This window comes from Mesocricetus auratus, unplaced genomic scaffold (genome assembly GCF_017639785.1).
Source record: "Mesocricetus auratus isolate SY011 unplaced genomic scaffold, BCM_Maur_2.0 Super-Scaffold_100038, whole genome shotgun sequence".
Taxonomy (NCBI): Eukaryota; Metazoa; Chordata; class Mammalia; order Rodentia; family Cricetidae; genus Mesocricetus; species Mesocricetus auratus.
In genome coordinates, this window is record NW_024429216.1 from 6,656,171 (window position 1) to 6,670,214 (window position 14,044).

Below are 14,044 nucleotides of genomic sequence, written 5' to 3' on the forward strand. Positions count from 1 at the left end.
TAAAAACAAACCAAAAAAAAAGGATTAGAGATGGGTACTAAAAAGATGTCCTTTGTCACCCAGTCGGCCCCAGATATTAGAAAAAAGTTAAAAAGATGATTTAAAGGCGGGAGTAGGTCGCAGTGACTGTAGGTAGCTTGAAGGCGTTTAACAACAGAGACCTTTGTTTGAACCGAAAGTCACAGTCATCGTCTCTGACGATGAGACACAGTTGGAAATTCAGTTACCCAGAAAAAGTTGGGTGTCTCACCTCTTTCAGAAGACTATCTCCCAGCTGGAAGTTCTGTCTCCAATCAAAGGATACAGTTCGACTATCTCTCAGACTGATGACAAAGATTCCCATGGGCGTGGACAGAATCCAGTCCCTTTCCCCCAGCCCAACACCAAGCTCCTAAAATTGTTCAGCTAACCAGATTGGCTCCTCTCACGGAGATTAAACAATACCCAGTGACCCTGGACACAAAGGGGAGATTGCAGTCCACACTGCCTGGCTTGAAGGGACAGGCGTCCTGGAACCCTGCCAGTAACCCTGGAATACAGCTCTCCCGCCTATGAAGAAACCTGGGACCTCTGATTCTCATGAGCCCGACTCTTCCAGAGAATCAGGTGCATACTATCTTGGACCTGAAAGATGCATTCTTCAGCCTCCCATTGGCAGAGGAGAGTTGACCCAAAAAACTTTTGGAAAAAAAAATCGGTGGTGGCGCACACCTTTAATCCCAGTACTCAGGAGACAGCAGTGGGCAGATCTCTGTGAGTTTGAGGCCAGCCTGGCCTACAGAGCCAGTTCCAGGATGGCTAGGGCTGTGACACAGAGCAACCCTGTCTTGAAAAACAAAAAAGCTAGGCTGGAGAGATGGCTCAGAGGTTAAGAGCACTGACTGCTCTTCCAAAGGTCCTGGGTTCAATTCCAGCAACCACACGGTAGATCACAACCATCTGTAATGAGACCTGGTGCCCTCTTCTGGCCTGTGGACATACATGCAGGCAGAACACTGTGTACAATAAATAAATATTTAAAGAAAGAAAAGACAAAAAAGAAACAAACAAACAAAAAATACCGCCGGGCGTTGGTGGCGCACGCCTTTAATCCCAGCACTCGGGAAGCAGAGGCAGGTGGATCTCTGTGAGTTCAAGACCAGCTGGACTACCAAGTGAGTTCCAGGACAGCCTCCAAAGCCACAGAGAAACCCTGTCTCGAAAAACAAACAAACAAACAAACAAAAAACCAACAACAAAAAAAAAAACCAAGTTATTCAGGGTCAAGATCTTGTATTCACTATACCCCATGTAGAACACTGTATACATAATAAATAAATCTTTAAAAAAAGAAAGAAAGGAAAACAAACAAACAAACAAAAAAACCCTCTGAGTCAAGATCTTCTACTCCCTATACCTATACCCCATGATGTGGTTGCTACTCCTGACCTACCTTTGGGTTCAGTTTGAGGAACTCACCACTGTCAACTTGGCTGTCCTCTTACCCCGGGAAAACTAACTCCACCATGGCACAGGGACTCACCAGGTGGGCAGAAACATTCACTTCCCAGAACAGTTTCAAGTGTTCAAACAGTTCAGCTCCTCCAGAAACAGGTCCCCTGATTTGGCTTCCCCAGCAATGGGATCTGACTGTGCCCGGCTTTCATAGCCAAAACCTCTCAAAACCTAAGCTTTAAACAGATACAAAAAACTTCACTGTGACCTAGACCTCAGAGTTTCTGGCAGGTAAAAGAATAAACAGGATGTTAAAAGAAGCTAACAGAACCCTCATTGGAGTCCAGCAGAGGGTGGATGGGCCTCCTTCCTTAGCTTTGGGCCCACTGCACTCCATATAGGGAAAGACTTAGCCAGCTGTGAGATTGGGTTTGGAAGACCTCCCCCTCTGCTTCCCAGGCTCAGAGTCCCGCAGTCGGCAGGCAGAAGTCTCTAACCATCCTTTCTCAGATCACTACAGGCCCTCCAGCCCTCCATGCAGGCTATTTAGTAAGCTTTCTGAGAGACACAGCCGACCTCCGATTCCACCACCGGTTTCCTCTTGTTCTAGCCCAGTGACACTGTCTGCGTCAGGCAGGCAGCCAAAGTGGCGCTGGAAGTAGCCTGGAAGGGGCCCTACAAGCTGACTCTCTCCGCCATGGCTGTGACGGTAGCTGGCATCACATCACGGATCCACCATACCCACGTCAAGAGAGTGGAAGCCACAGAGGTCGCTGCCAAATGGACCGTCTCGGACTATGGACCCACTGAAATTAAAGTTCCATTGGCCCCGGACCCTTCCATTCCCTGCATTATGGGTATGAATGCAGGGTCATGGCCCAACCTCCACTGCCCTCAGCCTGGACTGGGAACTGAGGAAGACAGATACAGGGAAGGTATTAGCTAGCGTGACTACAGACCAGCAACCCATACTCCTTAACTTTTGTTCACTGATGCCCCGGTTAAGTGTCTGGTTGTATGGAGAAAGATGTAGGAGTTGACCTTCCGAGGTAGGAATTCAGAGTCTACAATTCTACACATGCTCTACTGCTGGGCCCCTACTTGCCAGAAACAAGGGAGTTTCCATTGTAAAAACTGGGGTTGTAAAACTGAGGCTTCCTGAAAAATTCCTTTAAAAGATTTTGGCCTTTGGGAAACAGGAAAAACCTGGAGAAGCAGAGTCTCTGCCCCAGGAAGGGACCCAGACAGAAACTGGCCAGGATTGTGGTCATGCTTAGACACCTGGCCCCTGTACTACGTGGGACTAGGAACTAAGCAGACTGTCGGACCAACAAAACTCCCTGTGACCAGGGACAGCCCAAACAAACATTAGAGGACTTGTGTAATATCCAAAACCTTTAACCCAGGCTTGTACCCTTATTCTGATGCCTGCTGTTCTGCCTTGTAAGGTAATTCATATGAACAACAACGATATCACTGGGCCCCTGAGACTCCTTAGTGAGCATGTACTCATGCTTCCTATACTGAGTAGACGTGTTGACCAGACACAGAGGTATTAGAAGATTCTGTTCCTTCATTAAAACGATAGATTCCCCTACAGAAATGTCCTACAAAATCAGAGAGGCGACCCCCTGAATGTGGGTGTCAGTGAGGAGGCCTAAGAGTCCAGCAAAGGGTGGATGGGCCTCCTTCCTTTTTTGGGGGCCCACTGCACCCCATGCAGGGAAAGACTTACCCAGCTATGAGATTGTGTTTAGAAGGGATAAAATCCTGATCTACTACCCAAGGCCCTACCTAAGCCTTGGGCAGTAGATCAGTATTTATCCTAGGCATACAAATGGACATTGGCTGCCCATCCCACAATGAGGGATGCTCTCTCAGCCTGGACTCTTTGGGGAGGGCCTAGACCCTGCCCTGATTGAAATGACAGACTCTGAAAATCACCCATGGGCCTCACCCTCCCTGGGGAACGGAGTAGGGATTGGGTAGGGGGCTGGAGGGCCTGGTGGGGAGCAGGGGAGGAGAGGAAGGAGAGGGAACTGGGATTGACATGTGAAGCAAACTTGTTTCTAATTTAAATTTTTAAAAAGGAATAGAAAAAAATCAGAGAGGCTTAGATTTGCTTCTCAGGAGATAAAGGAAACTATGTTTGGCTTTTGGGGAAAAAACCTGTTGTTTCTTTGCTAATAATATTGATCTTTCCATGGTTGGAAAGAAAAAACAAACTCAAAAAGAGCAAGAGACAGCTGGGTGTTGGTGGTGCATGCCTTTAATCCCAGCACTCGGGAGGCAGAGGTAGGTGGATCTCTGTGAGTTCGAGGCCAGCCTGGTCTACAGAGAGAGTTCCAGGACAGCCTCCAAAACAATACAGAGAAACCCTGTCTGGAAAAAAAAAAGAGCAAGAGACAAAAACATAAATCAGATGATTGGCATCAGTGTCTGCTCTCTGGGTCCCCCTGGCTAACCACTCTGCTATCAGCAATGACTGGACCTTTAGTTCTCCTTCTGACTGGATTAAGAGTGAAGCCCGGCATCTTAAACTACATGGCCAATTATGTATCATTTCAGTAAAAATTTTTTGGGGTTTTACGAGACAGGGTTTCTCTGTATTGTTTTGGAGGCTGTCGGTCCAGCCTGACCTCGAACTCACAGAGATCCGCCTGCCTCTGCCTCCCGAGTGCTGGGATTAAAGGCGTGTGCCACCACCGCCCGGCCATTTTAGTAAAATTAATGGTCCTTAGGACCAACTACACCTCTGTAGAACAGGATGAGTTCACAATTTGACTCGTTCACTAAGACCAGTGGGGACGGTCACAGGGCTCCAGACCTTAGCACCACTGACGCCATGATGGGAGTACCATTCTGGCCATAAACTCAGCACACAGACAGCACTGCTTGACAAAATGGAAACAAAGACCTCATCCACCAGTGTCTATAGTCTTGGGAATCCTCTAATGTACTAACCTTGGTTTTTGGCTTCTGGAGTTCCACTCCTGCCTAACTTCTTGTTAACTGAAGCATGTCATCCCAGGATAAGGTCTTTGTGCTTAAAAGCTCACCCTGAAAGAGGTTCAGGGTTACACTGGGATCCTGAACCCCCAGTGTAGTTGCCGACCAGCTAATAAATCATTCCATTGGCTCATAGAGAGACACTGTCTCCAGAAAGAGAAATCATCTTTTTCTGTTTTCGTTGTTTTTAAGACAGGTTTTCTCTGTGTAGCCCTGGCTGTCCTGGATCTGACTTTGTAGACCAGGCTGGCCTCGAACTCAGAGATCTGCCTCAAACAACAACAACAAAACCCTTAAAATAAAAAGACTAGGGAGGCTGGGGAGAGAATTTATCAGGTAGAATTACTTCGGGGAAAGCAGGAGGATCTGAACTCAGACCCCGCGAACACCCCACAAGCTGAGCTCGGCTGCACATGCCCGCCCGCCCAACACGGAGAGAAGGCATGCAGGCAGCTCTCCGGGGCTCCCCTGCCAGCCATTCACGTCTCAGAAAATATAATCAGGGTCAGTGAGATGGATCAGGTGTCAGCTGCCAAGCCTGATTACTTGAACTTGATCCCCAAGTGTTGCAGAGAGCCAACTCCTGGAGGCTGTCCCGACTTCTGTATGCGCCATGCGGCAGACGCACACATACTGACTTTAAAGTGTAGTTGTTTTATTTACAGTAGCACATGTTGTTGCCATCTGTGTGGTGAAGCAGAACACAGGAGGAAGGCAGGGAGGATTTAGAGCCAGGCTGGGGGCCTAGTTCTCTCCGCTGGAGTGAAATCAGATCCAAAAAGATGATACTGGCTGCTCTTCCAAAGGACCCAGGTTCAATTCCCAGCACCCACATAGCAACTCCAGTTCTAGAAGATCCGATGCCCTCACACAGACAGACATACATGCAGGTGAAACACTAATATTCATAAAATAAAAATAATTTTATGGATCTCTGTGAGATCGAGACCAGCCTGGTCTACAAGAGCTAGTTCCAAGACAGCCTCCAAAGCCACAGAGAAACCCTGTCTTCGGAAGGCTGTGCGCCTTCTCTGTATAGGGCTTGGCTTGAGTGTGCGAGGCACTTCGGGTGATGCAAGCCCATGAGGCATTGCGGGCGATGCCACAATGTTGCAACGCTGGTAGAGCACCATACCAGCCACTAGATAACACAACAGAATGAGCGTGGCTGAGTGCCAATAAAACTTTATTTGTGGACACCAAAGTTTGAATTCATATAATTTTCAGTATCAATTAATGGGAGCCTTCTTTGATTTTTTTTTCCTCTCTAGCTATTTAAACCTGGAAAACTCATTCTTAGCTTGTGAGCCACAGGCAGTGAGGTGAACTGGTCCCCCATCCAAAGTGTGCCACTCTCTCTTTTATAGGACCCTACGTTCCACTGGCATGAGCAGTCCTAAGCCACCAACCAGGGAGCCGCCCCCAAATTCCTAACCTCAGATACCAAGTAAGAGAATCAGTGGGGCTAGGTTTCCAGGCAGCTTGTTATGCAGCAATAGATAACCAATACATCCTTAGGCAGGATGAGAAAGCCAGACCAAATATGCGTTATCGGCCGGGCGTTGGTGGCGCATGCCTTTAATCCCAGCACTCGGGAGGCAGAGGCAGGCGGATCTCTCTGAGTTCGAGACCAGCCTTGACTACCAAGTGAGTTCCAGGACAGCCTCCAAAGCCATAGAGAAACCCTGTCTCGAAAAACCAAAAAAAAAAAAATGCGTTATCTACAACATTTTGCTGAATGTGGTGTACACCCACAATCCCAGTGCTCTAGAGACCGAGGCGGGCGGGGGGGGGGCTGGAGGGGTGAGGGGGGATTGAAAAGGACTACTTCGAGGTTAGGAATGGGACGAAGTAGGTAGAGCGCTTGCTTTCTGGCATGCATAAAAGTCTAGGCTCTATCTCCATCACTGAATAAAACTGGGCACGGTGGCACACACCTATAGTGCCAGGACTCAGGTGGTAGAGGCAGGAGGATCAGAAGTTCAAGGTCATCTTCAACTGCGTGAGTTTGGGGATACATGAAACCATCTTTTTGTTTTGTTTTGGCTTTTTTTGTTTTTTTTTTTTTTGGTTTATCGAGACAGGGTTTCTCTGTATTGTTTTGGAGGCTGTCCTGGAACTCACTCTGTAGACCAGGCTGGCCTCGAACTCACAGAGATCCGCCTGCCTCTGCCTCTCGAGTGCTGGGATTAAAGGCGTGCGCCACTACCTGAGTGCTGGGATCAAAGTTATGCAACCACCCCATCTGCTTGGGTTATCATTTTGAAAGAATTATTCTTTTTTTAAGATTTATTTATTTATTAATACAACATCCTGCTTCCATGTATGTCTGCACGCCAGAAGAGGGCACCAGATCTCATTACAGATGGTTGTGAGCCACCAATGTGGTTCCTGGGACTTGAACTCAGGACCTCTGGAAGAGCAGTCAGTGCTCTTAACCTCTGAGCCATCTCTCCAGCCCCGAAAGAATTATTCTTATGGGAGCTGGAGAGATGGCTCAGTGGTTAAGAGCCGGGGCTGTTCTTCCAGAGGAAGAACCAACTCAGGTCATCTACAAGAGCACCAAAGGCTCCTAACCACTGAGCTACCCTTGCAGTCCCTCTGAGAGATATCTTCACAAAAGCACTTAAAACTAAGTACTTAGCACAAGTAAATAAGAATCAACTTGTTGATCCAGGTGTGATGGCACACGCCTTTATTCCCAGCACCCACATCTGAGTTCAATCCCAGACTGATCTATGTGGCAGGTTCCAGACCAGCCAGAGGCTACAATGAAACCCTGCCTCCAAAACAATAAATAAATGGCAATTCATTCGTTGAGGACTATGGACGATTGCTTAGGGATTAAGGTACCTAGATGATGAAGATAATCAGAGAACTGGTTTCCAGAACCCACATAAAAGATGGACATGTTTGCCAAGCCTCCTATTAAAAGGCAGATAGATACCAGATCCTCAAAGGAAGCTGATTTCCCTCCCGGCAAAGAGATCAGGTTTTTCTGAGACCTATCCAATTAATAAACTGAAGACTCATAGAGGAACATTCCTTTTGTTTTGTTTTGGTTTTTGTTTTTTGAGACAGGGTTTCTCTGTTTGCCCTGACTGTCCTGGAACTCGCTCTGTAGACCAGGCTGACCTCGAACTCACAGAGATCCACCTGCTTCTGTGTCCTGAGTGCTGAGATTAAAGGTGTGAGCCCCCACCGGCCAGCCCAAGGAAGATTCTTGACTTCAAGCTCGACCTTTATGCCTGCACAAAACGTGTACCCAGGCACACAGGAAGACGCACTCCCAGCACTCAGGAGGCAGAGGCAGGTGGATCTCTGTGTGTTCGAGGCCAGCCTGGTCTACAGAGCGAGTTCCAGGACAGTCAGGGCAACACAGAGAAACCCTGTCTAGAAAAACAAAATAAATAAATAAATTTAATTGTAAATAAAGAATTGACTCAGCACTATGTTCATAGCAACATTATTTGTAATAGCAACCTAGATGCCCCTCAACCGAAGAGTGGATAGAAAAAGTGTGGTACATTTACACAATGGAGTACTATTCAGAAGAAAAAAAAACAATGGAATCCTGAAATTTGCAGGCAAATGGATGGCACTAGAAGAAACCATCCTGAGTGAGGTAACCCAGTCACAAAAAGAGAAACATGGCATGTACTCTCTCATATATGGAATTTAGACATAGATCTGGGGAGTGCCCGCCTACAATCCCATGGCCAGAGAGTCTGGGAAACAGAACCTTCATTCAGTGGCTGATGGAAGAAGAGACAGACTCCCATGGCTAAACACTGAGCTGAACTCAAGAAAGCCAGTAACAGAGAGGGAGGACTGATGATCAAAGGAGTTAAGACTGGGCTGGTTTAACCCCAGAAACAGCTGACCTGACAAAGGTTAACTCTTGAATCCCAGGCTGATGCCTGGGAATCCAGCATGGGACTGATCAAGATCCCCTGAATGTGGGCATCAGTGAGGAGGCCTAGGAAATCTATTGAGCCTTGGGTAGTAGATCAGCATTTATCGCGGGTATACAAATGGTCTTTGGGCTCCCATCCCATCCAACAATGAGAGATGCACTCTCACCCTGGAATCTTGGGGGAGGGTCTAGGCCCTGCCCTGGATAAAATGACAGACTATGGACACCCCCATTGAGGGCCTCACCCTCCCTGGGGAAATAAGGGGATATTGGGGGATTGGTGGGAGGGCGTGGGAGGTGGGGAGGGAAAGGGAGAGTGACCTGGAATTGACATGTGAAGCAACCTTTTTCTAATTTAAATTTAAAAATAAAAATAAAATAATTTAAAAAAAAAGAATTGACTCAGAACACTGCCTCCGTGGACGGGGGGGAGGGGGGTCCAGAAATTCATTTCTACCACTAGGGGCGCCCTCTTTAGCTCGGCCTCTGGGTATTCAGGGCACGGGCAAGGCGAGGGGTCTCCAGCAGAAGATCCCAGGGGCAGATACCCTGGGTGGAGGAAGAACAAAGTCCTGGGGATCCTGCCCCCAGGTCCCCCCACTGAGGCCACAGAGATGCAGGCGAGTTTCCTGTGCTCGCGTTGATCCGGGTGACAAGGCGGACGATGGCCGCTAGGGGGCGCTGTCGCTTGTGCTCTTGGCTTGGGCACAAACCTACGGCCTGTCCTTCTTGGGCGTGTCTCCAGAAGAATGTTCTGGAAAGAGAGGCAGCTTGGAGCAAGTTCTCCTTGGTCTCCAGTGAGAAGCACCGCGTCTGGTGCCACCCCGACGGAGCCTGAAAATCAACCCAGGCTGGCCGCGCCAGTCACCCGGTCCCCGTCGCCAAAACCGCTGATCTATGGCAGGGCCGGGGTCGGGATCCTCGGGTCAGGACCGCAGGACCTGTGTCCCAGGGGCGCACGGCCGCGACGGGGACCCAGCCCGGCCCGCGCCGCCCCGCCCGGCCCGGAGTATCATCTGCTGAAGACATCGCGTCTGCCTCGGGGATGCGCGAGTAGGGACCTGTCCCGACGCTGGGCGCGGCTCCCAGCTGGGTACCACCCAGTGGGATGCCCACCCCCGCCCGCCCAGGCCCGCCCAGGCGCCTCCGGGGCTCTGAAAGTTTGGGACGCCCAAATAAGAGAGACAAACTCCTCTTTTCTGAGTTTTCAAATTTTGTTTTTGTCGGTTTTTTGGCAGAAGTATCCCAGGCTCGCCTCAGCCCCCAGAGTTCTGCAACAGGCATGAGCCACCATGCCCAGCATTTCCCCCTTTTCAAAAGGAAGCATTTTGGTGACCTTTGTAAAGATGACACAGTGTCACAAAGCGGTACCTCCAAATGCCAGCAGGCCGCCCGGGACACAACGGCTTGCTGATGCTCTTGTTTGTGTTAGACCTGAGTTCGGTTCTTAGCACCCACAACTGCTTGTAACAACACCTCCAAGGAAAATGACATCCTTTTCACTCATGCACAAATACTCCACACAGACACAGTTTCTAAATAGTTACAATTGATGTGGGACGCACCCCCCCCCATCTCTGCCAGCATTTGAGAGCTGAGGCAAGGGAATGCCATTTGAGGCCAGCCTGGGCTACACAAACTATTTTTTTACCCTTCCCCCACCAAAACCACCACCTGGGAGATGCTCAGCTACCTCCTTGGCTTGCAGGTTGAGGCTCGCTTTGACCCTGGGTCCCTATGCTTTTCTCTGAGCCTCAGTTTCTTCGGCTATACATAAAGGACACAGACACAGTCAGGAACTACAGCTACACTTTATTCGCCATCCACAGACCCCCCACCCCCCACTCTGCGGTCCTTCCCCCACGGCACCGCCCTCGGCTCAGAAGACATTCACCGAATGCAGCTGCACGTCTCCGCCCACCTCCACCAAGCGCACGCGCGCGGGTGGCATCCGGTGCTGGAAGTGGAGGTACTCCTTATCCCCGACCACCGCCTGCAGGGTGAAAGCTTAAGTCAGGCCTGTGGATGCGGAGCGCGGTCTGTGGCCCTGGAAGGCGCTATCCACAGCGAGCTTCCCTCTCCGCAGAGGGAAAAATGGCTCTGTTGTCCATGGGACACAGCGAGTGTAGAGCCACACAGTACAAAGGTGTTCCTCAGTGTGGACGGCCGATGTCACGACCACTATTTATTTGAGCGCCCGTTCCTATGGCGGCGGGTATTGAAGGTGGTGAGTGGTGTGGGAGAGCGGCCTCATCCACGATCCCACCATCCCGCGATCTGATATTGGATGTTGGTCTCAGAGCAACAGGGAGGCGAGTCTGTGTTCACAACACCCTGCGAGGACACCCACCCGCCCCTTGGGCACTCGGCTCTTGATCACTCAGGTCTTGTTAAGGGCAGACCAGGAGAGAGGCCCTGGACCGCGGTTCCCGCACCCCATCCCCTCCACCCTCCCCTGCACCCCATCCCCTCCACCCTCCCCCGCACCCCATCCCCTCCACCCTCCCCCGCACCATCCCCAACACTCCGCTCTAGACCTGGATCTGACCGTTCCCTTTCAACGACACACCTTGAAGCCTTCCTCTGTGGTTATGATGAGCACCTCAAAGGGCTGCCCGCGCTGGAAGGGGATGCCCGAGCCGCGCTCCTCACGGCCCCATTTGCCTTGCTCTTTGGTGTTGAAGACCACCTCGGATGTGTCGAGCCTCGGGTTAAAGTGCAGGGCGGCATCCGCTTCCTGCTCCTCGCTGCACAGCAGGTTTATATGGAACCTGCCAGGGACAGTAGGCCTCAGAGATCAGCAATCCCCGTGCCCGGACAGAAACCCACCAACGCAGAGTCCCTGTGTTTATAGCCGGGATCCCCTCACTTCCAGACTCTGGCATTGTCCTGAAGTTCCAGATTTCAGGGAATCCCACCCGAGATGAGCAGGCCGGGTAGCATGGGCCCTATTATTCCAGCTTACCAATACTCCCACAAAGTCCGAGGTCCCAATTTTAGTAGACCATGGGTTGATGACCAGGTACCCTGGGCATCCAGGGTGGCAGCAAGACCCAAGGCAGATTTTCAGGCTCCCGAAAGCTGAGACATGGGATTCTTAGGGCTAATCAAGGATTCTTGAGGTTGCCCTAGAACCCTAAATTGTTTGGGAGACCAGGGCACCCGCCTATGAAGTCTTGGGGAATGTCAACGAATACATCCAAATTAAGGTAGCAACAAGGAATCAAAGACCCCACTTGAAGCAGGAGAGCCCCCGCTCTTTTCCCTGGAACCCAGGATGTCACCTGCCAGCCTGTTCAGGGACAACACCTCGAATTCTCATGACAGTGCCCGTGCGGACGCCCTGAAGCAGGGGGGTCTTGTTGTTGGTGGCCTGAAAGATTTGGGTGGGGCAGGCATGAGAACCAGGGAGACAGAGAAACAGATGAGTCAGCCCCAGCTACGAACTCCAGGGATGGGGCAGAACACACGAGGGAGTGGGGGTTGGAGGAGAGGCAGAGCCCGAACACACGCACGCACAAACGGGGACAGAAACAGTTGCGGGAAAGGGAAGCTACCGGGGTCTGCTGGCGAGACCCAAGAGACCCGGCAGCAACCAGTTGTCCTGGCACTGTTATTTTGGCTTTGCAGGGGAGGTTTCCGGCAGGCCTGGCCTCTGACCTGTCCCACCCTGGCCCCAGCTCCCCCAGCCTCACGATACTTACGCTTCCTGCCATGACCGATACAGCGACGCAGAAGCAATGAGGCCGGGCGCTGCGGGAGGGGACCTTAAGTAAAAGCAAAAAGGGGTGGTTCAGCTCCACCCTTCCCATCCAACACCCACACCTGGCACAGACCCCGGCCCTAAGGGCAAATCTGTTAAGGCTGGGCCAGTCTCCTCCTGCCTCGCCCCCACATCAGCCGGGGGTGCGGCTGTCTTCCCCCTTTCCTAGGCTTGTAGAGTAGGGGCATCCTTCAACACCAAGGCTGGAGAGGTTCTCTCTGTACTGCCCCCCACCCCGCGCCCCACCCGGGACAGGATTTCCCTGCGTTCAGAAATGCCCGTCAAGCCAAAGCTGCCACTAACCCTTTTCCAGAGGGAGCCTCCTCCCAAGAACCCAGCCCAACTAAGTCTACCTCTGCCATTGGTGGCAGGCATGATAGCTGAATGGTATTTACTGGGACCCCCAGGACACTCATTGTCTCTGCTTCTCCTACGCTGGGCCCAGGGTTACCAGAGTGTTAGCTATGTCTGGCACATTCCAAGTGCCCAGTGATGGGGGCAAGGCAAAGAAGGCACGCTTAACAGTGGCCCTGCCGAGGCCTCTGGGTGTCCAGATGTGTGCATGTCAGAAACCCCGAGTCACACAGAGAGCAGCCTCCCTGAAGCTCTCACACGCAGCGGAGCCGTGTGCCCAAAGATCACACCACCACAGGCCAGGTAGTCTCCAGGCGGCTGCCTCTCAGTGGTTTTTCTGACTTGTGTCTCCATCCCCGATAGCCCGTCTGTCCTCCTTTTCCTCCCACGTCTCCAGCAGAGATTCTCAACTGAGCCGATCTCCCCACCCAGCTAGGGTGACATGGGATATGGCCTGGTGGGTGTCCCAGCCCCCAGTCACCACCCAGATAAACTAAACGTAACGGGGACACTGTTAAGGGCCGGAGTTTCAGCCTCCAGGACTCCAGAGAAAGTGTGGGGGAGATCAGAAAGGATGAAAAAAGAAGTTTCTAGAAGGCAGTCAGAGGGAGGGTGGGAATGCCGAGCAATTGCTGATCCTAATAGCCCAGCCGCCTTCCCATCCCTACCCCCACCACCCTACTCCTGCCCCAGGCACCAGATGGTAAAGCCCTGGGCCAGATGCATGCTGGGAACAGAAAGTTGGGGTGGAGACTGCTTCCTTTCTTGTTCCCCTGCCCCAGTATCCCAGATTCCCGTCCCATCCCCGGAACGCGTTATCAAGGGCTCCCACGTGGAGGTCCAGAGGGGGAGCAGAAGACGCCAAAAGAGGTGGGGTCTGCAATGCTGTGGGGGCCCCACGCCCCCTTTTATGTAGGAGAAAACCTGGAAATGAGTGTGGACGCAGAGGCAAGAGAGTCAGCTGAAAGTCATCCCTGGCTTCATACTGAGTTTGGAGCCAGCACAGGCTGCACAGGACTGTCTCAAAAAAAAACGGCAACTGCCGGGCATGGTGGCGCACGCCTGTAATCTCAGCACCCGGGAGGCAGAAGCAGGTGGATCTCTACGAATCAGAGGCCAGCCTGCTCTATATATTGGGCTCTGACATAGCCAGGGCTACATAGAGAGACCCTGTCTCAAAAACCAAACAAAACAACAACAACGCAAACAGACAACAGCTGGAGAGATTCCTCGGTGGTTAAAATTATGGCTGCTGTTGCAGAAAACCCTAGTTCAGTTCCCAGGGGTCCTCGGCGCTGCTTGTAACTCCAGGTCCAGGGGATCTGACACCCTCTTCTGGCCTCATCAGGCACACACACATGTGTGGCATACACACACGTATGCACAATTTAAATTTTAAAACAAACAAGAAACCTTGGGTTAGGGAGGAACATCTGAGAATTGGTTCTGAAGGTTTTAACCTGGGATTTTATAGGACAAGGACACATCAGAGGGCTGAACCAGAGGACATCAGGTTTCATGTTACACCACCATCCACTTGTCACAATTAAGCCGAAAATTGTGGCTTC

General features: G+C 51.2%; 1 protein-coding gene across 1 annotated transcript; it reads right to left on the reverse strand.

Moving 5' to 3' along the window:
• Positions 1 to 10,202: 10,202 nt before the first annotated feature.
• On the reverse strand, positions 10,203 to 12,845 carry LOC101841767 (galectin-7). Its single transcript, XM_040734608.1, has 5 exons — positions 12,735 to 12,845; positions 12,064 to 12,126; positions 11,644 to 11,732; positions 10,929 to 11,130; positions 10,203 to 10,352 (listed from the first exon to the last, which is right to left on the reverse strand). The coding sequence occupies exons 1-5, from the start codon at positions 12,828 to 12,830 to the stop codon at positions 10,239 to 10,241; spliced, it is 564 nt and encodes a 187-aa protein (XP_040590542.1). The 5' UTR covers positions 12,831 to 12,845; the 3' UTR covers positions 10,203 to 10,238.
• Positions 12,846 to 14,044: the final 1,199 nt, after the last annotated feature.

What these genes read in the sequence shown, in the direction of transcription:
- LOC101841767 (XM_040734608.1), bottom strand. Translation starts at nt 12,830, where the DNA reads ATGGAGACACAAGTCAGAAAAACCACTGAGAGGCAGCCGCCTGGAGAC. An exon ending in GGCACACGGCTCCGCTGCGT is followed by an intron (nt 12,127 to 12,734) that starts GTGAGAGCTTCA and finishes CTTTTACTTAAG; the next exon opens with GTCCCCTCCCGCAGCGCCCG. An exon ending in TATCGGTCATGGCAGGAAGC is followed by an intron (nt 11,733 to 12,063) that starts GTAAGTATCGTG and finishes CAAATCTTTCAG; the next exon opens with GCCACCAACAACAAGACCCC.